Genomic DNA, 27,819 nt, shown 5'->3' on the forward strand with positions numbered 1-27,819 from the left:
GATTGAGGAGTTATTTGGCAACGATTGTGGTGTTCTTGGAGTTGACCGTTGATCTTTAACAAGTGTTCATCCAAATTGTGCCATGGGGCACACCTTTGATTGGATTAGACTTGAAAGTTTCGGCAAAATAGAGTGGAAAATGTCCTTGCATTTGGGTTTGTCGTGGAGGATGTTTATGTTAAATATAATAGTGTTCTTTGGAATTGGTTTGTGGTTTCATGTGTTCTTAAAAGTAAGTTCACATGTAGTTAGTTTTTGGAGGGAACAAAGGCGTCCTCTTTTTGCTTTGGTTGCTCAAAAGTGTCTTGGATCCAAATTGTTTCTTCTTGTTTTTCATATGATTGTAGTCCTATTCTTGGCCTTAGAGCATTGCCTTTGTAATTGTTTCTAGAGCATTTCAGACTTGGCAAAATATTATTCCTCAATTTATTTTGATTTTTTGGGTTTGGGTACTCTAAGGCTTAAGCAATTTGCGTTTGTATATCTTTTGGGGCACTATGATGACTCATCGTTAAGGTGGTGGAAAAGTGTAATGTCCCCTACTAGGAGGCTGCCATTTTCCAAATGAATAACATACATCACTATACAGTATTATATTTCTATTTATAATTCTAAATAATATTACATGAATTAGTATTCAAATCACATTAACATTCATTACATTAAGGCCTATCTTAGCTTCTTCCCTAATCCTAACGAGGGATGTGGATTTATTGTCATAGGGCACTGACACCACCTACAAGGAGGCTCCCTCAAGGCCTAGGACTACATCCCTACCCGCTTTGGGCTTACCATCACTTTTGATTGGAGGCTCCCTCAAGGCCCAGGACTACGTCCCTACCGTTTTGGGCTTACCATCACTTGTGATTGGGTTTACTCGCCTTTCCCTACACACACCAACCTATCCACTCATAGGACTTAGTAGATGATTTAAGACTAGGCCACTAATATAATAAACTGTCATGTATTATGTATGCACATGAAATTAAGTATGACTGTCATACATATCGCAGTCTATGTTAATATTACTACTAAATTCTGCATAAGAACATTACCAGGCTTCATATATTAAGCACATCCTCATGCGTACCACCAAGAACAAGGATATTACTTCCTGTAACTTAATAACTGTTCTGATCTGATCTTATCGACGGTGATGTTACTGGATGCTTTGATTCCTTTCCTTTATATCTCTCAATGTGAAGGAGCGTTCACACTGCTTCATCATGTATGCCGTTTGGCAAGAGACACACCCTTTCCACCGTTAGCACCATTTGAAAGAGTGCAACTCTTCATTATATCCGCCGTTTGAAAGGGACACAACCTTTCATGATCAGATCTGCACCTCTTATTTAAATCAGATCTGCACTTTGGATTCCCAAATTATCCCCCCTCAAATGAGGTTCTCTTCTCCCTTTTATATCTCATGTTTGAGGGTCACAACTTTTCATTCCATGTCTTTTGAACATTCATTAACTTAATTAAATTTTAATTAAATTTAATTATATTCTTTTATATTTTAATTTTAATTTTATTTTAATTTTTGTTCTTTTGAATTTTAATTTATTATATTATTTACCATTAAATTCTATTTCAAAGTGGGGACATTACAAAAAGTGGATGCAAAATCAAATTCAATTTGTTTTATCAAGTGGTTTTGCGTTCAAATATATTTTTAAGAGGATGTTGATGTAAGTTTTAACGTAAGTCCTAGACCTAAGTTATTTTCCTCTTTGGTTGATTGTGTTATCAAAGTTGGGTTTTTCAGGTAAGGTTTATCCTTAGGATTCTGTGGTGATGTGGCAAGATTTTTTGTCGTGGGGTTCCTCTAGTTATGAGAGCCAGCATGCTTGATGACATATTGTCTCCTAGCTGGTCATTTCCCTATTGAACATTTAGCCTATATTTCTATGACATGGTAGTTAGAGGTTGGTTGTTTTTATCAACTGAGAAAGGAAGGCAGATCGAAAGTCTTTTTATATCCGATCAAATCAGATTTCAGATCCAATATTGTTTGGTGAATTTTGCTGCTATCTTTTCATTTGAAGGTAGACCTAGAGAAGTAAAGTCCAATTGTGAGTGTTTGTGGACCTAGTTTTTAACAAAGGTTATTTGGTAGGGTTGTGTTGATTTGGTGTTAATTTCTCTTGATGGTTTCCAAGTGGCCTTCTTTCTTTGGTTTGTATTATTTCCAAGATGTCTAGGTTTTCATGATTTGTTTCTTTTGGATCGGGTGGATATGCCATTTGAAAGGGAAATGTGGCTTTTGTTTATTTGGGATGTTTGTAGTGCTTTTCTAGATGAATCTTGCACTACTAATTCTTCCTTTAAATCATCTAGACTGTTATTTTCATCTTAGTATTCAAAGTTGTAGTGCAGCTAGTTTGGATGTCCTTGTGTTGAATCTTGATGCGTTTCTAGTATCTCTATTTGCAAATTGTTAACCCAAAGGAAGTGTAGTTGTTCATAAGGATTGCTAGGGACGATTTCCTAACAAAATGGTGCCATTGTTTGGTTTTCCTTCTTGTTGTGCAGATTTGAAGCTTGGTTTTTGTTGCCTTTGCAAATGGGGACCCCCACTTTTTTGCTTAGTTTAGGTGCCTTAGGTTTATTAGTTTGCGTAGCTTGGCAATAGTTTCTTTAGTCGTTAGCCTTCGCTAGAGAGGAAGATGTGTATAGGCTGAGGTAAGGTTGTCGTCTTGCAAAATTGTAAAAAATGTCATGACTTGTCAAGTTTTACCATGTAGCGAGGTTGTAAGGAAGGAGTCAAGGTGAGCAAATTAGGAAATTTCCTTCTAGGGTTTGATTTTTCACCCTTGGAGAATAATTGTAAGTGACCATAAATTTGGGAATTTCCTTATAAAGTCTCTCCTGTGCATTTTAATTTTCATATTTAGAGGAGAGTGAAATTCTAAGGCAATAGAGTCGGGCGAATTACCTTGTGCATAAGGAAATTTAACATGCCTTGAACGATTTTTAGGAGTGAAGATTAAGCCTTCATCATTTTGAGCGTTTTAAATTTTAGTAATTTTAAGGGGCAATTTTGAGAAGTTAAGTTTGAAATCCTTAATTGAGTGGCTAAACAAGGAAGAGGGAGAAAATTAACCTTCATAAACATGGAAGAAGGTGCGCATTTACCCTCCCAAACAAGGAAGTCAATCAACCTTAAGAGCGAAAGATTCCAAGTCTATGTTATCAATTAACCTTCAAAATCGAGGAAGAGAAAAATTATGGTTGAGTTTTTGGATGCTAACAAAATATACACAGTTGAATCTAGAAACTCAAGCATAATACATCATGAACTGTGGAAATTTGATATCTTTGAAGAGAAAAATTAACCTCCAAAAAGTAGAAAGGAGATGCAAATCAACCTCTGTAAACAAGGAAGAGGATGCAAATTTACCCTTTCAAAGCATGGAAACTTTTTTCAAGAAAAAAACAACAATGAGTGATTTATATTCCTCAACAACATGGACTTCCTACTTAAGAGCGCACCATATTGCACGACCACTTAATGCCTAATCGCCTAAAGAAGGAAGTCAACTTAACAAGGCAAAAGGAGGGTGCGGATAAAACTCCCTAAACAAGGAAGTAAATTCAAATTCTACAAACATCAAAACTTGCTTTATGCAAGTTTAAGCTTCAAAAACATGGAAGAGGTGTGAAGCAATCTCCACAAACAAGGAAATGAAATCAACCTCCCAAGGAAGAAGATCACCCTTGTGCAAAATTAACTTCCAAAATGTGAAAGGGGGGGTGCGAATTAACCTTCACAAACGTGGAAGGCAAGCAAATTAACCCCTTGAATTAAGAATCAAATTTCAAAGAGGAAGAGGCCGACTTTGCAAGGCAAAATGAAAGGACTACAAATTTTAAATTCAAAACAAAGCAAGAAGGTGAAGACTGCTGGATTGATCGATGAGTATATGCGAGTTTACCTCCACAAACGTGGAAGGGGATGCAAGAGATTCAACCTCTACAAGTATGAAAACAAAACGAAAGGGTAAAGAACACTTGAAAATTTCAAGTCTAAAGTTCACATCAACCTCCAAAAACAAGGAAATTTTAATTGCCTTATAAAATTAACCTCCACAAATGTGGAAGGGAGTGTGAATTAACCTCTACAAACATGGAATGCTTATTAAGTGCTGCACATTGATTGGTCACCATTTAAAAGCAAAATCGCTATAAGGAGGGCTTCTATTAATCTTGTTCTAAGTGCCAAACGTGTGGACCTAAATCAAAACACGTTAAAGAAACGGAAATAGGTCCTTACCAAGCATGTGAACCAAAATTTAGGTCCTGATCTAAATGCTAAAACGTGTGAACTAGAGCAAAATGAGGCGACCTGCATTTGAATAAGTTAGGTCCTGACCTAAATCAAAATGGAGGCAAAGGTGTGAAGTTAGGTCCTGACCTAAATCAAAATGTGTAAAGGACTTGTATTAAAAGTGGACTTAAATGCTAAAACATGTGGACCTAAATGATGAAACATGTGGCCCATTCTTCATTGAACCCAACCTAAGACATTGAGTGAAGAAACGTGTGAAAGTGAGGACCTAAAAGGGTAGTGTGTAGATGGTGGTCCCAAACTGAAACGTGAGAGATAAGTAGGCTCTAAAATTGTAACATGTGAAAGGGATTGGTATTAAGGAGACCCTAAAATGAAATTCAAATTAAGGGAAGCCCAAACTGAAACTTGTAGACTCGTAAGGACTGACCTAAAGGCAGCGACCCAAACATGAAGCATGTGGAAGATTAAACATAGGGCTGACTTAAGTCTTACCCTTTTAAAGCATGTATAGATAATGTCAAGACTGAAAGGTTGAAATTACAGTGGAATTAAGTTAAAGAAGGGACCTAAATGGAGTGTGCAAGGTTGAAATTAGGCCTAGGCCTAAATGGGGCATATAGAGGATAATTCCACACTTGAGGAGGTGATTAATTTTGTAGAATTAAATGATTGTTTATGATGTTTCAATTCGAATTATGTCTCTTTTGCAGGTCTGATTGCAAGTGGATAAGGAGTGAAGCAAAAGAAAGGAGAAATTCAACATATGCCAGATGAGAACCAAGTGCAAAAGGATCACCAAGGCAAATCATTAGCAGAAAGGCAGAGAACTTCACAGCAGAAAATAAAGGGGAATTTCATCAAGTTTATACAGGAAATTGAAGATCAGACCTGAGCAAATTTTGAAATGAACTCAGTCAGCTTGTTGGGTGAATTTGTAGATCAAGCATTAAAGGCAGGTTATCTGGCAGACTTTTAGGTATAGAAAATCAGATTTAAGGGGAAGAAGTTCAGAAATGAGATTTCTCATATCCATCCCTGGAGGTGAATTTCCAGAACTTCTAGATGTCTTTACCAGCTTCTAGAAAGGGGGATTTGTCAATGTTGTTTTGCATCAAAGGTTTCATGCAAAAAGGTGGATGTATTTATGGCAAGCACAAAGAACTTTATGAAGTGAAGAAAGTGCAATTACGACAGAAAGTGCAAACACAAGTAAAGGAAATCAGGGAATCAAGTGTTAAGGAAAGAATTTCCTCCTAATGCCTAAGGAAATCTGCTCGAAGATGGATAGTATGAGGAGATCTACAACGTGGTAATCAATAAAGTGGAACTCATCAAGGAACGTTTGAAGGAAATCAAGAACTATGCCAAGAAAGAACAAATTCGAGACATCATGATAATAAGGGAAATGTTATCGCAATCTTGAATTTCCTCGCAATCTTGAATTTCCTCCGGAAATTCAAGAGTCATTGCTAGTACAAGGAAGTAATCCGGGAAAAGGAATTTCAAGATCAAGGAAAATCAATGAGGAAGATGTCAAGAAACACATTTGCAACATGTTCCACTATTCAAGTACATCAAGGGAAGAATAAATTTTTGGCACAAGGATGATAGCAAAATCAAGGACTATCAAGAGGGAGGAGTCAAAATATCCAAGTAAAATGCGAAGCATCACAAGGAATTCCAAACATCGCCAAGAATGTCTAAGACAAAAAATGTTTCAAGATTTCGAAGTTGAAGATGGAAATGCATCATAAAGAAGGAAGAAGGTTCCCATACATGAAAAGGAAAAGTGAAGCATGATAGTTAATCAAAGCTAGTGACTTGATCACTTCTAGATGATGCAATTTGGGAATATGCTCCATCTTCACCCCATTGAGCAACTGGATAATGTTGAGTATCAAGAGATATTGCTCAACCACATACTTTGTGATGATCTACATGGGAATGTTGGGGTGGCGTCCTAATCATTATCAAACCAATCAAGAGATTCCAAGTCAGCACATCCAAATGCATTGAACTTGACTCATTCAAGGTGGAGTAAGTGACACGTGGCAATTCATCAAATATTGTTTTATGTGCCGTTGTGACCTATTTCACGCATCGCCCCATCGCAGATGGGGACCCCCTGTTTTTCATTTTTTAGGGTTTTGTCCTAGCTCTACAATTTTATACGTCCATTTTCAAAGAAAGTTTTGAGTTTGAGTTTCTGAGATCATCCCGAGCAAAATAAAGTTGAAAATAAGCTAAGGCATGAAGTGTGAAGAAAGATTGGAAGATGATTGTCCAAGGTTCGTACAAGACAATGAAGCATGAGCACATGGCAAAGACTCATCCAAGTCTGCCTAGACACTCTCCAAACTCCGCCTTGGCAAAGTCTCATCCAAGTCTGCCATCCAAGTTGGCATAAACATGACAAGGCATCATCCAAATTGGCCTAAGTTTAAAGATAAGAGCAAAGTATGGAATAAAGAAAAGTTGGCGTGAGAATTGCTAAGTTGGCAAGTAACATGGCATGTGAAAGCAAAAAGATCAAGTTCGCTTGGAGTTTGAAGTAGAAACATGATGACATGGTGCCTTCTAGAAGAAAGCCAAGGCAAGACTTTCTTAAGGATCGCTCAAAGTAAGACAAGGCAAGCATATCTAGAACCTTTCAAGATTCGCCAAAGTTGAGAAAGGTTTAAAGCGAATAAAGCAAGTGACATGGCATTGAGAGATTTGATAAGCAAAGGGAAAGATAGCAAAATGGATAAAGCATGATGACATGTCTTTTGAAAACCAATAAAACTTCTTCAAGTTAGCATTCTAGAAGGCAAAGATAAAACTTTCTTAAACTCGCACCCTAGGAGAAAGCAAAGGGATGGAAGAAAGCATTCAGAATTCGCTAAGATTGAAGGAATTTCTTCTAGAAGAAAGCAAGTATGGAAGCTTCTAAACACCGCCAAGCAAGTATAAGACATGGTTTTCATTTCATTAAAACTTCTTTATTGCCAAGCGAAATTCGCATATTCCAAGAACAGCATAGGCGTATGTCTAAAATTTGCCAAGATTGATCAAAGGAAGCAACTTCCCAACATGACAGAGCCTGATCAGATTCTCAGACTTCAAACAGAGATAGCAAAATCCGCCATGGAGATAAAAAATTAAGCATGTCTAAGGGTTTTGAAATCAAACTCAAAGTTCACCATGTTCAAAGAGATCAGATTGGCATGAAAACATTAAAGCAAATTCGCTTGTGGCATGAAGAGAAATGTTTAAGTTTGTGTGAAAGCCAAGAAAGGCTGCCCAAACTCTGTCCAACCAGTCAAGAACAGAAATTAAAGATAGCAGATTGAATTCACCAAACACAGAAGATCAGATTGGCGTGACCAATTTCTCTCAAGACCGCCAAAATTTGAAGGAATAATGATTTGCTTAAAGGGAAACATAATGAGGTTCGCATGGTGATAAGAAGAGAAGAGAACAAACTTTCTAAACTTCTAAGCAATCAGGTTGGATAATTAGAAGAGAAGGCTTGGAGAATGATCTTCTAAGCACATGATATGGAAAAAATAAGCAAAGCCTAGTGATCAGACCTCCAAATTCGATCCATGAAGACAGGGCAATCCAAATTCGCCTTGGAAGGAAAAGATTTTTCAAGTCTACCATAAAGAAATACACATGTTTTGACAGTCTTCTAAATGATTTTCCAAGCACAAGACAAACATATCCAAGGACATGTAAATTCTACCCTACCATAATCAAGGCCTTGTCCAACCAGAGTATATCCTCAAAATTGCCTACAAAAGACCAAGGTAATAAAGCATTCATGTCTTAGCACGATCCAAGTTCGCACATCCAATGAAGTAAAGCACAAATTGAAACTTGTCCAAGGATGTGTAAACTCTGCCTTGCCAAGAGGAAAGCATTCAAGCATGCCCAAATAATCCAAAGTTTGAAATCTGTCCTACAAAACATGGTATAACCTCATCCAAGTCCACCTAGGGTTGGACAATAAAACATGACACGAGGAAATTTGCTAAGCAAGCATAAGGATGGCATGTATCCTTCCAAATTCGCCATAAAACAAGATCAAGGAAAATTGGAAAACAAATTGTATGATCATATTTCCAAATCTGCCAAGGACAAGAAGGCTCATGACTGTCCAAACTTTTCTAATCCACTAAATACAAGGGGATGATTGTCCGAATTTTGTCCAAGGCATAAAAGAGATTGAAGCATGAAGATTCACCAAAGGATGATTGTCTAAGAACATTCCAAGTCTAAGATCCAAAACCAATTGACATGAAGCATGCCAAGACATGAAGATTGAAGTAAATTCCAAGACTAAAACTCTGACATATCCGGTCAAGACATAAGACAAGATTGAAAACTTTTCCGAACCACTGTCCAGACACAAATTGATTCATCTAGACATAAATGGAATATGTGAAGATGCCTGACCAGAGACCTAAAATTGATCCATTGATCAGACATGAGAGCAATTAATTTTGATCAAAATCCACACGAAATCAGACCAGCAAGTTGGAAAATAAATTTGTCACATGAAATAAATTTTTTATTTTCCAAAATTAAGATCATTTTTCAAGGATTATTTTTCAACACTTGGAAATATTTTCAAAAATTCAAGAATTTTGGAATTTAAAAGAAAGTTCTAGAAGATTCCTTGATAAAGATGAAATTTTGAGAGAAAATTAAACTTCCCATTTTGGAAAGATTTAAAACAGAAAAACACAAAAAAATAATAAAATAATTAAAAAAATAAATAAAACTTCTAAGTTTAAGAACCCTAAACTCTATATATTTTCAACCAATTCATTTCACAATTCACTATTCAGGTTGAGAATTTGGAGAGCATTGAAGAGAAGTTTTCTCTCAAAATTTGTGATTTTGGAATTTTTGAAGATAAATTTTCAAGGAGTGAAAATCTTCTAAGTGTTAGAGGTCAAGAAATTGAGTGCTTTCTCTGATTTTAAAACAGATTTTCAGAGTAAAAGGTAAATGTCAGTCATTTAAAGATTCAATTTGACTGAATTTTCTTACCTTTCTGTCTTATTTTCCTCAATTATATCAATTTCTTGGCGAAACCCTTCACTTTCAATCTGTTTTTTCACAGAAATTTAACCTTTTAACAGGCTGAAAGTGAAATTTTCAGAAAAGAGGATTAAAAATCAGAATTAAAATATAAAATAACATTAAGTTTTCATGTGTTTTTTAGGTGGATGATCAAAGAAGCACCAATGAAGTTCGCCAACAAGGGAGCACAATTGAAATCCAAGATCAAATCTAAATGGAAGAACATTACTGACACATACCTCAGACATGTTGATCTGGAGGAATTAAGAAAAGAATGTACGGGCACGATGGACACATTCCTACACCTATTGCTCGCAAAATGATGCACAATGGAATTGTCCAGGCAGCTGGATTTCCACCAGCCAAGGAGTGTGCTGAACTGATAGTTGAATGTGCCTTGTACTATAACACACAATCAAGAGAGATAATTGCACCAGATGGAAGAGTCCTGGCTAATCTTTCAGAATTATCCATTCAAGAGACATTTGGCATACCAATCAATAGTAAGGCCACATACAAGACTAAGGAGCAAACCAAGAGGGTCTATGACAGTCAGTTTGGACTCTGTGCTGCGAATGTTAACGAGTCTTGGTTAGAAAAGAAAAGACCCCAAGGGAAAATTCCAAAGCATTTGGTATGTCCTTTCTTCAAGGAGGAGTATAGGGATATCATTCTACTTTTGAATTGAATAATGGGCAGCCCCCTTAGGGTGCACCATTTGAAACCTAGATGTATTACTTCATAGATGAAATCACTACAGGAGTCAAGTTATTCAACCGGTCTCACATGATCAACGACAATCTTCATGAACAGTTGATGGACTTGGAAAGGACAAAAACATTTCACTTGAGTTCTTACATAATTTATCTATTGGCTGCAACTTATAGGTATTCAAGACTGATTTGCAAGGGCACAGTTGGAGGTGGTGAGAATGAATTCTGGTCATATGCTTGTTATCCTCAGCTGTAGCTCAAGGAGAAAAGTTATTTCAAACGGGCAAATGATGCGTTCTTCATGTACATCGCAAGAACATTGCAAGGAGGTACTTATAAAAGACTTTCTCCTGAATCAAAAAGTCTAATTGGCAAGTATGGATCCTGGTTTATTTAGTTTCCAAAATTCACTTATATCAGAATCCAAGGTTTTACTAGTTGTCCTTACTGATTGCCAATCTATCCAACCAACAGGATGGTCCTGTTGGAAGTTCTCAGACAGTTAGAATCATATCAAAGCTTCAAGAGAATAAGACAAAAGGTTGCTATCTCTTTTCCATTCTTTATTGGAAACATGTTAGAATCTTGTCCTTCAACACAAGCATCTGAAACAACTAGATTGGAGATGCAATGGCACTCTTTTACCTTTTACCAATCTAGGGCAAACTTGAATCCCTGCGGCAATATTGAATCAACGAATGGAGAAAGATTTAGGCATGGGGTGGATATAGAAGACTTTTTGGCAGATGTTGCTAATGAGTATGCTGTCAGGTGGTCTAGGTTGCCAATTTGTTTAATCAGGATCACTAAACTTTTCCTTGTGCCAGATCAAGTGGAAGAAAGTGAAGAATGCGCTCAGCCACGCTTTGATGGGGATGCACCTCTCCCTCCTATCAAATGGTCAGAACCTGAACATGCTGACCTAGCTACCTTGATGCGACTAGTAGAAAACTATTCCAGATGGTGGGTTGATCAATAGATCCAAAGGCTGAGAAGAAGAAAATGAACTTGACATATGACTTTATGGGAGAAGCAGAGGAATGTTCCTCAAATGCTGAAGCTTGTCAAAGTGCCAAGCAAATTGAAAATACAAAACAAAAAGAAGTAGGAAGTTCTTGGAAAACTAGAGGAAAGGCAATTATGACTGAAGGACCTGTTCAAAAGAAACAAAGGGTGGAACCATCTTGTTCTGCCGCATCTGCAAACATAGATATATTGGCCATAGATTAGTCATTGGCAGAAATGGAGATTCCTTCCCCAGTTCATGAGGAGAATGCAGAATCAGTCCATCAAGAAGATGAACAACCATCGTCTCCTACTGGCACAAAAATTTTGGAATCAGAAAATGAAATGGATGATGAAGGAGAGTTTCAAGAGGGAATGATTTATGCTCTCCGGGGTATTGCACACAACCGAGAAACAGAAGGCAACCAAGAAATGGAAGGCATTGAGCAACCCACTTTTCCTAATTGGCTAAGGGAAAGGTTGAAAATAAACACACAAGTAGTAGAAGAACAAGAAGTAGACGACATGACCGATTTCTTGGCCAGACTAGAGAAAAATGTAGTGAAGAAGCCAACCAGAAAATTCTCCACCATCCAGAGAGATGAAACAGGATGTAGGACAATGCAGATTGCGGTGCCAAAGATAGACAAGGCAAAGGGAGATATTGGTCCCCATTGTTGAGACATGGACCAGCTAGGACTCGAACCTAGGACCTTCCATACACTGCTGGAGTGCTCTACCACTGAGCTACTGGCCCTTCTTGGACCAGTCCATCGTTGGTCCGGGTGTAGCTTATTTCCAACACCAACACCCCCCCTTAAGCCACACCTCTTGTGTGCTTGGGGCTTCTAGCTTGGACTTGGCTCTGATCCATGTTGAGACATGGACCAGCTAGGACTTGAACCTAGGACCTTCCATACACTGCTGGAGTGCTCTACCACTGAGCTACTGGCCCTTCTTGGACTAGTCCATTGTTGGTCCGGGTGTGGCTTATTTCCAACACCAACACCCATGAGTATGAGATTACTACCTATGACTTGGGCCCAAGCACAAAGACCCAAGTAAAAGAGGACTTAGACAATTCGGTTGCTTCCATGAAGGCAAAGTTGGACAAAAAAACAAAAAAGAAGAAAGAATATAAGAGAGAAGTTGAGTGCTTAAGAGAATATATTCAACATTTGATTACCAATCCGCTTGATCAAGCAAATCCAGAGGCTTTCTCACTTTTGAATTCACAACAGGTAGTCGAAGGGTTTGAGAAAGAAGCAGTGACAGCCAGAGAGACTAAAGATTGGATGGAAAGTACAAGGAAAGAAGCAGCGACGTTTATGGAAGGAATATCATTAGCGTATGAACAAACCTCTTCTTTACTTTCCAGGGTTATGAACATGGCAGAAATGTAGGTTGACTTCCAGGATATCCAAGATAGGATTATCCCTTGCCTTAGAGAGCTGAAAGGAATCCCGCCACAAGAATTGGTGGATGGAAAAATAATTGAAGCAGGGGTTGCCTATGACTTCAACAGTTGACACTGGACGCTGGTTGCACGGAATGAAGTCTTAGAAAAAGTAAAGGTTGATACTGATAGAATAGAAGGACGGATAAAGGCAATTCAGGATAAGATTTTCCTTATAGTTGCAGAGATACTTGGGAAAGAAACTATCCGAGAAAGGTATATGCAGTTGGAGAATCTGAAGGTCAGAACACAAGACATCTTCTTTGCCATCATAGGACCAGTCTTGAAGAGCAATTTGGCCAAGGCATCGAACCTTCTGTCTATCAAAGATGCTTATCATAAGCAAGAACTAGACTGGGAAATCACTTTTGCTCTATGTGCGGATGACTTAGAAGGATTAGAATTTAGGATCAACATGTTGCCACATGTCACAATGGAGGAAGTTGACCAGATTGTGTCCAGGTTCGTCGAAATATCAGAAGAAGGGGGTGCAATCCTAAAAGATAGCATCTTGTGCCACTTGTCTCATTTGTAGTTGATCTTGGGTTTTATTTTGGGAAACTTTTATTAGGATTAGGTTGTCTTGATCTGGACCGTTGATCTCGGCCATTCATTTGTTTTCAGAAATTCTATATAAACTCATTCTCTCATTTCATTTCAGTGTGGAGAGATTTATGAAATTGTTGCGTAGAGCTATTTGAGTAATAAAAGTTCATTATCAATATTGTCTTGAAATCTTTTTATTGCTAAATGGTTGCATATTCCCTTCGACACTTGGATTAAATTTGCTTAAGTTATTTGACTTGAAGATGTTAAATGAATGAAGGATTGATAAATTTAGATTGGTAAAATTTTGCTCATACTTTTGTTGGATGGATGATTTTCATTCAATGTGTAAAGTTAGCCTGAGCTTTGATGTGGATGCTTAACTTCCAATGTTGGTATTATTCATGTGTGAAAATCTTAAGCACAACCCTAGAAGATTGCATCCAATGTTGGTATTATTCATGTGTGAAAATCTTAAGCATAACCCTAGAAGATTGCACCCACTTTGCGTAGTTGTCCCAATGTGGCGAAACAAAGTGTAGTTACCAATTTCACCCAGTCTTTACCGTCTCTTGAGTTCCTAGAATTAGTTAGAATTCCTAAACCTTATCCTCTTTTATCTTTTTTTTGAAGTCCTAAATCAGAAAATCCAAAAACAAAGAGCAATCATTTAATAATTTGTCTAAGTCTGGCTTGTAAATGATACTAGCTGATAAGCGTAAGTCCCTCTTGAGATTTTCAGCATATACTACCCAAGAAGCTATCCCACTAAAGTCGCTTGTTTGCACATATAGACCTTGGAATCGCCATATGACCTTCTCACAATCTTAGCATAAGTGGTGGTTTTTCAAGAGAGGATAGAGTACCCTTGGGGTATTTTATTCGAATGTTGGGTAGATTATAAAATAGACACCAACAATACCTAACCTGAACTCTCATTGGTTAGAAATCAAGATGGACATGTGTCCAATTCATTGTAACTATTTCATTGGTCAAGGAGTTTGTTGTAACAGATCCTAATGAGGGTTTTATTGTAAAATCTTGGCCATTGATTTGAGAATCAATCCGAGCCATTGAAATGTAATGAGCTCTCTAAATAAGGCTCGGTCTCCTCATTTGTAAAGGTTAATGGTAGATCAATAGACATTAGATAGCAAGTAGCTAGAGTAGAGTAGGAGAAAAGGAGATTGTTGCCAAGACTACATTGCAAGAAACATTTTCATTGAAGATAGGTGAATTTCATGCATTGATTCAACTTTTTTTCATGGTCTCTACTTCTCATTTGTTTTAAAGCTGGTTAGATGAATGGAAGATATCATTGTTGATGAATGGTGCACCTAATGTTCATACTAGTAATTTGTTGATTGCAAATTGCAATGCGTAGTTGACTAAACTTGTGTGAAATCTTAACTTCTATTACTTCATGCATTGGTGATATTGAAATCATTTGTTTATCCTTAGGAGATTGCACCAGTTTTTTGTAGTTGTTCCTTGATGGCGAAACAAAGCTTGGTTTGGTCACACCTAATCAACAATTAGTTTCTACATTCTTAGGATTAGATTAACTTTCTTAACCTTTTATTCCTTTTGCTATTTGTTTTCCAAGTTAAGTAAGTCTTCATGTTCTAGCAACATTCATGGTCAACGTAAGTCCCCTTGGTGATTCTAGCAATGTCACATCAACACACTGAGTCTATCCACAATATAAAGTCGAGACCTGACTATCAAAACCTTGGAGTCTTTTCGTTTGATCACACATTTTAGCATCCGAGAGGTCTTGTTCAAGAGAGGATAGAATACTTTGTATTTTATTCTGTGTTGCATGGTGTCATAAAAAACACATCAACAGGTTTTCTATGTGGTTTGTTTTTGATTGTCTTTTTTCAATTGATTGGTGAACTTTTTAATTAGTAGTGGGCCTACTCAATTTGATTTGATCTTGACATGATTTGATTAACTGTTAAGGGGAAAGATTGGCATTCATCATCCCAATGGGTTGTGTTATGTTCACTTGGTTATAAATGACGACACAATTTCTTGAATTAGGGATCCTTTGGCCAAAATTGGTGTATTGTGTCCTATTTTTTGAGTGCTTTTTCGTGTTAAATTTTGTATTCAAGTCTAAAGTCTTATGCAACTCAACGTTAGTAAGTCTATAGAAGGTATTTACAAATAGATTTCCTCTCCATGTTGTGAATGTCTCTATATTTTAATAGGGAATTTTAGGGGATGAGAGATTCATCTCTAGGGCCACATTTGCTAGATTATTAATTTTTATTAGTCTTTTGTTGTTGCTAATGTAATTCTTTTTCATTAATAATATTATATATATGGAACTATCTGTTTATTTGTCGATCACTAAGAATGTTCTATCATGTGATGTTTCTTTATTCTATGAATTGCATTTTAAGTGAAATTGCAGCTAGACTAGTGGTATCTTAAATGTAATCATGGTTACCTTTTTTAAATCAATTCACATCAAGCTTCTACACTGGAATTTACATGTGTTTCTTGATTTCCTTAGGTCTTAACTCTAGCACCCATTGGATTTACATATGTGGTTATTGTACATGAATCTATCTTTAGGGGAATAAAGTAGGTTTTCATCCTTAGTCACACTATAATTTGAGTTCTATCTACTTTGTTGAGATTTGTGGGTTGCAAAACGGTTTGCACTTTTGGGCGGGGAGTGAAATTGTCACCAGTTTGTTAAGTCGTGTCTTGGCTCTGGCAAGGATTAATTTCCGAGACTGGAGGATCATAATACTTCTTGAAAGCAGGAGAACGACCCTTATCCCAACTCCTCGATATGAAGGGACGGTATCGGAGCGGAGTCTATGACTAACCACATCCGGGATCATCTTATGGGCAACAGCTGAGCTTGCTTGCAAATACCTCGGGGAGATAAGAATGTTGCCACTATGAAATATGAGGCGTGAATCTTGAAGGGGGATGGAAACCTCATCATTGAACACCTCGTAAGTGTCTTTGCCCAAGAGAGTCAACAACTTGTTTCCAACCTATCTTGGATTGCATAGCGGCTGGGCATCCTACCAATAAGCTAGTAGAAGTGGTATTAGAGACAATCTTTTGGTTTTTCCTTGTGCATAGGGTAAATTTATGCTAAATACCATTTTCTTTCGTCTTTATTTTGGTAAGGAGATCTCTAGGAATGTCCATGTTGGTCTTGTAGAGCCAAAAGTTTAGGGGTGCCTCTCACTCTTGTTAGTTGTCCCAAAATTACCTATGATTGGATGACAAGTTTCATCTAAACAAGTCTATCAGTGCACAAAAGAAAAGATAAATCAGGGAGGGACACTACACACCTTATTGAAACGACCTAGAGCATTACCTATAGCCTTGCAAGTTGATTTACACCAAAGTTATAGGGGAAGATAGGGAAGTCTTACCCTAGCAAGGGACACATCAATAGACTCCTTCAATGAGTTAAAGGGGGCGTCCAAGGATGAAGAGAGACTAAGAACTTTATTTCTAGTCCCCCACAACAAAAACAATGTCTCGGTCTTCAGGAGGACTCTAAACAAGCAACAAAGAGCCCATGAGCACAAGGGTAAATTTCCATCTACCCTTAACCCTATGAGTCTAATGCGCAATGATCCACTTATGCAAGTTCAACAACATTGGCCAAAGACGACTAAACTTGCAAGTCAAACCTTTTCTCTCAAAAAATGAGATATTGTCAACCACCTCTTGGCCTAGAACCACCACAAGGGTTGTGAAGGCATTGTTGGGCAAGGCCCTAATTCACAGGAGGAGCAACACTGGAAGGGTTGCACAAAAGGTTAGCGAAGGAGGTCCTACAAGGTGAGGGGTAGCTGACTAGGATGCAACAACACCGGGATCTGACTCAACCACACATGGAGCGCTCACTTCAATCACCATCAATGTTTGAGAGGCAGGAGCAGGCTCCCTAGACACGAGAGAAGCATTCACCAAAGTCTGAGAGACAGGAGTGGGCACACCCATCAAGAGCACAACACTACTAACAACTAGAAGATCCACAACTAGGTTGCAAGTAGGGGAGTCAAGAGAGAAACCGATTTTTGAAATCAGGAGAGAGCGAGAAGCTTAGTATGTTGATTTCATCTTTTATTTTGAGAGATAAATTTGGAGGATATTGGAGTACTTTGTTCATTTCATTATTAAAGGTCATATGTCTAAAGAGGACTAGTTTCACTTCGTTATTGGAGTTCATATGTTTGTATAAGAATCGTTACTCACTTTCTTTAGAGGCATATCCAAAGGATATTGATTCATATCCAAAGGATATTGATTTCCATTATTTTTTATTATCATGGATCATACTTTCTTGGCTTGACAAGGACTTTCAAGATTGTGTTGGAATTAGGTGTTACACTCATAGTTATTCCTAATATTCAATTTATTTATTATTTTGTAACAAATAAATGGTACCCACATGGAAAGTGGCTTCCCACTTGAGATGGAACTTCATACCACATGCAATTTGGATTATGATGTCATTTTAGATGCATAAGAGATTCTATAATGTATGTAAGAGGGAGTTAAAAGGTGGACTACAAATACCATGAAGACTTTTGACCAACTTATGATGTGTCATAGAGCATGTTTCTAAAGGAGGAATGAGTCCAAATTAGAGCACCCAAGTTTGTCGGATTACTTATTTCTTGGGAGTTGCATTTTATTTTAGTTTGTTGACTCATCGTGAAATGGGGTGTTTGAATTTGAGTCAAGCTCTTTGGGTGCCTTATTTGCCCATGGTTTGTTGGCTTATGATTTGAAAAAAAGCATTTATGATTTTTGGTTTGGACTTGGTTATAAATTTGATGCTTGGGCACTTGTATTTGCAAGGGGGTTATGCTATCATTAGAATGGATGTGGGAGCCTCTCTTGGTCCCTATAAGTTGAGTTTTAGGTGGGGATGTTGGATTATATAGATCCCATTGAGTTATTGTTTCTTGTGGTACACCTTTGAGTTATATACAATTTGTTTGGGTACAATGTAGCTTGTGTATGGAGCCTTCATGTGCTTGTGACCCTAGTCGTCTTAAGTGGGCTATATGTCTTAGGGTAAATTATAAAATAAAATTAGGGTTAGTTTCATTATTGGGTTAGCTTATCCTCATGTCATTTGTATAAAAGATGCATAAATATAGGTAATTGTATTCATCATTTTATTCAATTACTTCCAATTCTTTATTGTATTGCAAAGTCATTTATTCTCCTTGGTTTCTTTCGACAACTTCGCATTATAGGGTCAGCTTATCCTCATGTCATATGTATGAGAGATGCATAAATAGATGCAATCTTGCTTACCATTTTATTCAATCAATTCCAATTCTTTATTATATTGCAAAGTCATTTATTCTCCCTGGTGTCTCTCAACATCTTCATGTATATGTTGTCCTCTCGTTTACTAGTGGATTTCAATTTTTTATTTGATATGAACATGGTTGTGTAATCTATAATGTCATATGCATGAAATATGCATAAATAGAGGAAATCTTTCTCACCATTTTACTCAATTAAATCTGATTCTTTATTATATTGCAAAGTCATTTATTCTCCGTGGTGTCTTTCAACACCTTCACATATATGGTGTCCTCTCTTTTACTTGTGGATTTCAAAATTTTATTTGATATGGACTTGGTTGTGTAATCTATCATAGCCTTTCAGTAGTGCAGTATTCTTGCTAACTATAGAATGCAAAATTTCTTCTTTCCACGTGAAAAGTGTGAGAAGATATTCTATTGCTCTTTGCTAATTAAAGTCAGTTTATGCACAATGTGTCATTGAGATGCAGCTTTAACACAGGAAAAACTACCTTCCTGGTTTTATGTATGATTGAGAGATACACATCGGTTGCTTGTGTTGCTCTATCACACATACGGATTATTGAGGAATTGTGAGAAAGTCTGAGTAACTCTTTATATTTTGTATATATCTAACCTATCAAATGGGAATTTATAAAGTTGGATGTCTATAAGGTTGGCATTTACTATCAAATGATGACCATGCTACCATTCATGCAGAATTTGTTCCCATCTTGTAATGCCATTTTATTTATAGCTTGAAAATAGGCTTTTCTGTGGCAGAAAATAATTACTTCCCATCGTTTTTGTAATGACCAAAGTAGACACTTTGTCTGCATCTACTGCTTTATAATTATTAGGTCTTCTAAATTTCTTCTATAATTATGTTTGTTGTCTAGTTCAAACAAGAGACACATTGCATTAGGTTCCTGTCGACGTTGTAATGAGTTTAGTGAATTTTGTTGCATCTAATAAACTGAGTGATGTTAGAAATGCTATTTGAGGAGATAAAATAATTTTAAGGTCAACAATGTAATTTTATTAAGGTCAAAATTTATTTTCATATTGGTTTACCTTGCCACGTCACAATACAAAATGACTATTATGATATATATAATAGTGCTCATGTTATTCAAGACATTAATAGAGTTGAAATTTGATTCAATGAGATAAATGCATTGGGCATGTACTTTATTAAAAAAAAATAAGAAAAAATTGATTTTTGCTTTGACTATTGTCAACATGAACCAATAGATGAAAAGATAAATGTCATTTTTACAGTTATTTAAAATAAAAAATTAAATATAGACTATATGATTGTTCCTCAAAGCGTTTAATTCTATATGCACATTGGCTAGACAAACAAAATAAATTGAATACATTGGTACAAAATGACAATTATGATGTATATAATAGTGCTCATGTCATTCAAGACATTAATATAGTTGAATTTGATTCAATGAATCAAATGCTTTGGACATGTAATCTACAACAAAGATGAAGAAAAATTTGATTTTTGCACTGATCGTTCCCAACATGAACCAACAAACAAAAACATAAATGATAGTTTTACAATTTTTTAAAATAGAAATTAAATGTAGACTATAGGATTGTTGCTCAAATTTTTAATTCTATATTCTCATTATTATTTTTCTTTATTTATTTGGTTCCAATTATTTTTCAGGATGCTGATAGCGATTTGGATTTTGAGATTGAGCCCTATCCTCCTGTTGGTGCTGAGGCTTTGGCAGAGGCCGCAGCTTGTGTAAAGGTAAATGTTCTACCATTTCTAATGTTATTTTTGCATCTTGTTATTATCTTTCTAATCATTTCCAAATACAAATGTGAGTTTAACGTATGGAATTAGTTGAATGTTACTATTTGGCAAGAAAAATTATGAAGACTGAGCATGTGTGAGGATCTCTCTAAAAGATCCTATCTCCCATTCTTTACCTGTATTTATCAAACATTTTCAAAATATCATCCAATTTTAAGTATCTATAGGGTCTAGGCCATGCCATGACACAATTTTAAGTATCTATTGTGCTAAAATGATGAATATGTTCTGTCTGGACTTTCAAACAATAATAAGTTGTTAACTGTTTAAAAACTTGAGGGCATTTTTGTACCTATCTGTAGATGTTAGATGCCAATATAAATGGTACAATATTTTTGGTTGTCAAGTATAAAAAAAGTTGGCGTACATTGTCGTAATTATGAGATTAAATCTCCTACAGTGAAATCTGATTTTATACCATGTAGATTTGAAACTTATGTTGCCTGCAAACTTGTAAATAAACAACAATCCAAACTTGAATTCTTAATTTTGTAGAATATCAAATGCAGAAAATAGAATGAACAAACCACACTAAACTCAATTTTATGTGGAGAAACCCTTGCATGAAAAAGTCCACCTGCAATAGAGCTCAAGAAATATTATGACTTCAATATTTGAGTACAACAAACATTCTTCCTCAATGCTCAACAACCTGTAAAACAAAATAGCTCCTCAGACCTGTAAGATACACTTTGAATGATGACCATTGTTTTCCCCCAGTGCACATTTATAACTCTCTAACTTGGGCTCCCAAAAATGAAGAGTCACCATTGGGAATGCAAAATCGAACAGTCACTTGTGTCCTTTTATCTTCAAAAACTCACTCCAAAAATCCAAGATCTCACCTGAGAAGATAAACCTTTTATTTTAGGCTTTTCGATTCTGGAATATTAGTCATTTTATCCTGAAAGATAGGCACCACAATTTGTGGAACCAAAAAGTCACATTATTTGGAATTTCAACAGTCACTAGATTATGTTTTCCTTTCCCAGGCTCAATTTACAACATATTTAATATTCATTTAATTTACAGTTGCCTGTTAATCCCACTTTCCATGAAGATTATATTTACAATAATTCTGGGAAATAAACAATTATTTCTCCTCTGACACCGTATATGCCAATGTATACTTTGGAAAGATGTTGGAATACAATAAAATATTTTACAAAGGATTTATAAGGTGAATGGTACCTTAATCCTAACATACATGATGAAAACATATAATTATTATTATCGTTAGGCCAAAGGAATTGGCATAAATGACAATGATAATTAATTTACAAAGAAGATATAATGTTAAGGAAAATATTGTTAGACTCAATTTGTGAAACTTGTTCTCCCCTTTTATCATTATAGAAGTGTTGGTCTGTTCTTCACAATTTATACTATCAACAAGACTTGTCGTTTTTGTGTTATTATTGTTGGTATAATCCCAATCTTGCATGAATGCCAATACTTATGCCATCATGTAGTAGAGCAGTATAATTCAGGCTAAAGGAATAAGTGTGTAGTTGCTGGGAAATTTCACCCATCAACTGTCAAGTCAAAGAGATTGTAAAGTTTTAAAAAAACATATTGTTTTTGATTAAGTTAAGTGGGGAAGGGCCTGTTGTGACGTATTCACACATCACCCCATTGCAAATGAGGACCCCCACTTTTTCGCTTTCTAGGTTAGTTGTCTTATCTTAGCCTTTGGTTGTTGTCATGTCTTTGCTATTAGCCTCTTGCATGTAGTTGTGCAGGGCACAATCAAGTCTCTCTTTAGCATGAAATGAGGTGCAACACTACCTTTGCCCTCTAAAGCTTCAAATGGCTAGCATCCCTAGGATTAGACTCCAAATGAATAGTGTTGTCAGTCTTAGTAGCTGAAGATGAAGTTCATGAATTAGGAGGTATGTAGAAGGATTAAGATCATTGGAGTCGCCTAGTCTAGGTCAATTAGGGTTTGAATGAAGATTTGTCTCTATTGTGTTAAAATATCAAGACCTAGTGCAAAGGAGCCTTGGATGGCTGAAGGATGAAATATTGAATTAAGATTTGAAAATTTGCCAAACATAGTCTCAAAATCATGATGAAACTTTAGATGCAAATCAATTGCAAAAGTCACCTAATTGGTCGACTAAAGAAGTGAATTGCAAAGCTAAGTTAGGATGGTTGATCAAGTGCTGACTTGCAAAGGTTCAATGGGGTCCTGAAAAGCCGCCTTGGTCAATGAAGTGCATGGCCCCCTAAAATGCCGCCTTCATCAAATGTTGTAAAGGTAAATGTTATAGCCGATCTAATTACAAAAATCATCAAAATTTTTGCCTTGATCTCAACTGGCAATGCTACCTCAAAATTCCAACTTGATGCTTGAGTGGCAAAGGTCATCCAAAATTCTGCCATGGTGCTTGAGTGGCAAAGGTCATCCAAAATTCCGCCATGATGCTCGAGTGGCAAAGGTCATCCAAAATTCCGCCATGATGCTATGATGGCAATGGTCTCTCAAATTTCCTCCTTGAGCAATAGTGGCAAAGGTCTCCTAAATTTCTGACTTGATGTTAAGAGGCAATGCTACCTTCAAAAGCCGCCCAAGGGGAAAAGTTACAAAGATGCTAAGGAATGCTGCCTAAGTCAAGGGATGCAATGGCATGATGAAATTCTACTAAGTAAAAGACATGCAAAAGTGCTCTCAAAGGCCTATTTGATAGCAAATTGCAATGGTGTCCCAAATTTCCACCAAGATGTTAGCTTGCAATGGTATCTTGAAATGCCTCCAATGATGAAGAGTTGCAAAGGCACATGGAATTTCCGCCCAAGGGGAGAAGTTGCAATGCTCTCTCCAAATGCCGCCATCAACCTAAGTTGCAATGCTCCCTGAAATTTCCACCCAAGGTGAAATGTGCAAAGGTCTTCGAAATTGCCGACTTCACCTTAGCTTGCAAAGGTCACTAAAAATGCCGCCACTAGTAAATGATGCGATGCTAACAAGGTTGTAAAATTGAAAGATCAAAAGTGTGAACAAAATGCAAAGTCAGCCTAAGAGATTTGAATGAGGAGACACACCCCTAAAACCCAACGCCTGTATAAGAGGACATTCAAGTTCATTTCAAAGGCATCATTCAAGGCGAATACAACAATCTGCTCTGCAAATTGAGGAGATCAGCGAACTGTTTAAGGCGAATTTTCTGATTTGTATCATCTCCAAATAGCATCAAGAAAGGCAAACTATCTTTACAACAGCGATATGAATAAGGAAGAAGACATCAATTTGAAAATCAATATTCAGATTTCCATTTTTGAAGGCAAATTTATCCAGAGTCAGTGATTTTGATAGCAGCTTTGATCATTACATTGATCAAAACAGATTTGTAAGTGTGGCGAATTCACCTATATTGGTGATTTTGGAGAGCAGATTTGATTATCCCATTGATCAAACACACAAGGAGAGCGGAGTCAACTTGAAGATCATTATTCTGATTTTAAAAAGCATTTTCAGATCAAATCTGTGTATAATCAACCCTACATCTGCATATAAAAGGTGGAATGAGATTTCCAAGCATGTGACTCAGACCTTGCAGCACTTCAAAATCAGAAATGGAAATGAAAGATAGAATCATCATCTCATCATCGTCTTGAGGATTTATGGAATTGTAGGTTCGTGAAACCTATCCATGTGTGATTAATGCTATCTTTGTTTGTTTTGCAGGTGACAACAAGAGGAGTATAATACATTCAAAAGACTTTCATTGCATCGTGGCCACATGAAGAAGTTGGTTGATCAAGACAGGCTTGAAGACCTTCAAGTCAAGATATCAAGATCAACACGAGGAAGCCAAAACCTTGGAGCATGAAGGAGACAACTTCATAATGAAGGAATGTTTTACAAATCTTGAATTTCCTTTGGGAATCCAAGAATCAAAGTCAGTGCATTAAGGGTTCTAATCTAACTAGGTGCATCATTTATCAGGTATATCATGAACAAGGGAGGATCAATCAAGGTCATCACACAGTCTACATCAAACGTGATTAAGGAAGCAGATAGTTTCAGAAGAGTTAATCAAAGTTGTCAAATCATAACGATGCTTCTCATCATCATCACATTGAGCAAACTGGATAATGTTGAGTATCAAGAGATATTGCTCAACATTCCTTCATGAAAATCTACCAAGTCTACAAGCAGATTTAGGTGGCGTCCTAGTCATCATTTCAACAATCAGAAGGTTCCACATTAGCATGTCCAGATTCAATGAACCGAGATCATCCATGAAGGCACAAACTCCAATGTACCTACCCCCACTATCTATTGGTCAAACACTCAAGAAATGACGTGTCTAAATATTGTAATTATTTCATTGGCTAGAATTGAGTTTGTTGTAACAAGCCCTAATTAGTGTTTGATTGCAAAATCTCGGCCATTGATCTCAAATTAATCTAAGCCTTTGAATTGTAATGAGCTCTCTATGTAAGGCTCAAGCTTCGCATTTGTAAAGGCTAATAGTTAATAGTGAACAATAGATAGCAATTAGAATAGAAGCTAGATTAGGAGAAAGCAAAGATTGTTGCTAAAATCTTGTTGTAAAGAGCATATGATTTCATTGAAGCTATGGTGAATTAATGTGTTATTTCAACAAGTTGCATGGTCTCTACTTCTCAATTCATTTGCTTTCATGTTAATTAGATGAATGAAAGGAATCTTGTATGATTAATGGTCAAACTCCTAATCCATACCACTAGCAGTTTGTTGATTGCAAATTCGCCTTGTGTGGTCAACTGGAATACTTGAATGAGCTTAAGTTCAATTGTTATTTAATCATCAATATGCATTGCTTTGATGGTGTCTATGCTTGATAGTGATTTGAAAATCATCTAGTTTCCTTAGAAGATCGCACTAAGCTTTGTGGAGTTGTTGCTTTGCATGTCAAAGCAAAGCTTAGTCAAGTTTCATCGTAGATTGTTCATCATTCCTACATTCTTAGTCTCCCTAAACCCTATGTCTTTTGCCATTTATTTTTCAATCAAATAGTTAGGATTTGAGCTCCAGCAATTCAAGCATTCAATTCAACATAAGTCCCCTTCGATTACCAACAATCACATCGACTAACTGTGCTTATCAACATGTCGTGACCCGACATACAAGAACCTTGGAGTTATCTCAAGTCATCCTTAAGCGAATCTTCAACATTTGAGAAACTTTGATCAAGAGAGGATAAGATACTTTTGGGTATTTTATTTTGTGTTCGCATGTGCATGAAAAACACATCAACAAGGCCCCAACCTGTTATACATCCAAATAAAAAACCATCTATCAAAAATAAAACCAAGGCTTGGAGATCAAGCCTAACAAGAGCATTGAAGAGTTTATATAGAGTTTACATAAACATAGGAGTTCTGAAACAACAAACTAAAATAGCTAAAACTAGAGACAATAAAAAGAAACAGCAAGGGGCATTATGAGATATAGCCTCATCCATCCAACATGCCATTCAACTCCTCCCATGGGAATAAGGTGTTGTTCATCTTTCCCTTAGTCCGGTCATCCTTGGTCTTTGTAGGAGCTTTCCTCTTCTTCTTTTTCCCAATAATCTTTGCCATTGTCACAACCTCCATCACACTCTTTTGCATCAGACTTTTGTTAATTCTAATTAGGTTCTTTATGCCTCCAAACGTTTGATCCACTCCCTATTTCTCTCACAACCCAAGTTTTGAGGGGTTTTCAGGCTCTCGACCCTGATATTAAGATCCTCAATTTTTGCTGCCATCGCCTACCAAACATGGGGTTCATTCGTGCCTCTACCAACATCTTGTTCTTCCTCATCCCCGTAATCCTTTAAGCTATTTAGCCCTTCAAGTGCTTCGTTGAACTGAGCCTTTGCTGGGGAGGGATGGGAGAGTGAGTATTCTTGAAAATTAAGTGGTTCTTCTTGGGTCTCTTCACTGTTCTCGGCATCATTACCATTAAAAGTTGAGTCCTCCAATTCTTCCTCGGTTTTGTCATTAGGGGGGTTTTTCTCAATGGCCTCAACAATCATAGCGACAACAACAGTTAATTTAGCAAGCCTAGTAGACCTACACTCCTTAGAGGAAGTAATTCTAACATCTGTAACCAATTCACTGTTGGAAATATCGATAGTAGGGGAGGGGGAGACATTAGGGTTGTTCTCTGGGGACACTTTAATGCCAATGTCAATCACTAAAGAGGGTGTGTCACAACCAAGATTAGGTTTTTGTTTCTTGGGAGAGTAGAGTAAGGCTTTGGGCAAAGAAATAGCATGGGAGGATGACGACGCATCATCCTTAAAGGCAATTTTTCATTTAGAGTTGGATGGCAGTGGATGGTTTTGACCCTAGTCAGTTGGGGAATTGTGGGATGGAGTAGGGTTAACAACATGTGTATTCTCCAAATAGTTTCATGAATTAGTCCCTAGTGTAGTGGAGGATAAACCTCCTCAACAACACATTCATCCATGGAAGAGAAAAGGAAGAACAAATAACTTATAGGTTTGTGGTGTCTCAAATGATTCAAGAGGGGGAAGTGTTATCCGTGGATTGTTGCAAATCTACCCTCTAACATGAAATATTTAATCAAATGATAGTTGACAACTCTTATCTATTGAATCTACTCTGGCGCCTTTCCAATCCTTTGCCTTCTTCTAGGAAAGCGATATATAGTCTTCATAGGCTTGTTTTGGCTTAGCCAGGGAACTTTCTCGCCATCACATTTCAGCCCAATGATTTGTGCAATAAGTTCCTCCAAAACCTCGATTCTTACACCCCCTACCACCACTTTGCCATTCTTCCAACTGTTCATGAACTATGATGATAGGTCTTCGTCACTAACCTTGATGAGTTTGAAGAATGGAGTTTTTCCTCCCCTTTCGAAAATGTCCCAAACTTGAGTATTCTTCTTAAGAGAGGCATACGAAGTTGGTTCAACATGCAGCCTCGGGCCCCCCATGATTGCAATTCTACTACACTAGAAAACAAAGCACTCAACACAACCAAGACCTAGAACTAGGAAAGAAGATCTTTTGTTGGATCTTTATGGAAAGTGATTGATAATAAGTGTGAAGGCCGCCAAATTAGCTCTTTTCCTATTGCCATGTGAGAGAATTAACTTGTAATAAATTCCTTTCATTCTCTCTATAGTTTCCTTGTTTCTCCTCTAGGTGTCCTTTGATAATAATTGCAAGGTGTCTTTCTTTAGGGAGTACTTTTACACTTTCCACATGCTAGTATAGATATTATCTTTGTAAATCTCTTGGAAACAGACTTCAATGTCAAGTCGACTATCATTATCCCAACTCTCTTCATAGAATTCAAAATAATCATAGCTCTACCAAGTTATAATGTTCTTCCTTTTACACCTCAGCTCCAAATAACTAATGACATTCCACACAAGAATAACGATAAACACAAATTTAAACATTTCTTTCCCTTGCATAGTTAATAAGTCCTTCATTTCTATCATTGCATAAAATATTTTTGATGTGACGGGGAATCTTCACCTCATTAGTCCAATATTTCCAATATTTGAATTTTAGATCCTCATTAGCAAAGGCATCCGTGGCTTTATTGCCCTCCCTAAATGCATGTGTAGCCTT

General features: G+C 36.8%; 1 protein-coding gene across 3 annotated transcripts in view; it reads left to right on the forward strand.

The window, feature by feature from the left end:
- The window catches only part of LOC131055408 (uncharacterized), a 92,527-nt gene that overhangs the window by 33,851 nt on the left and 30,857 nt on the right, over window positions 1-27,819 (forward strand). For all 3 annotated transcript variants that reach the window (XM_057989866.2, XM_057989865.2, XM_057989867.2), the window contains one exon: window positions 20,084-20,170. Coding sequence is in view for 2 of the 3 variants with exons in the window: in XM_057989865.2 (XP_057845848.1) it covers window positions 20,084-20,170 (87 nt within the window). In the remaining variant the exon portion in view is untranslated. The remainder of the gene's footprint in view (window positions 1-20,083; window positions 20,171-27,819) is intronic.

The sequence above is a fragment of the Cryptomeria japonica genome, chromosome 8 (genome assembly GCF_030272615.1).
Source record: "Cryptomeria japonica chromosome 8, Sugi_1.0, whole genome shotgun sequence".
Taxonomy (NCBI): domain Eukaryota; kingdom Viridiplantae; phylum Streptophyta; class Pinopsida; order Cupressales; family Cupressaceae; genus Cryptomeria; species Cryptomeria japonica.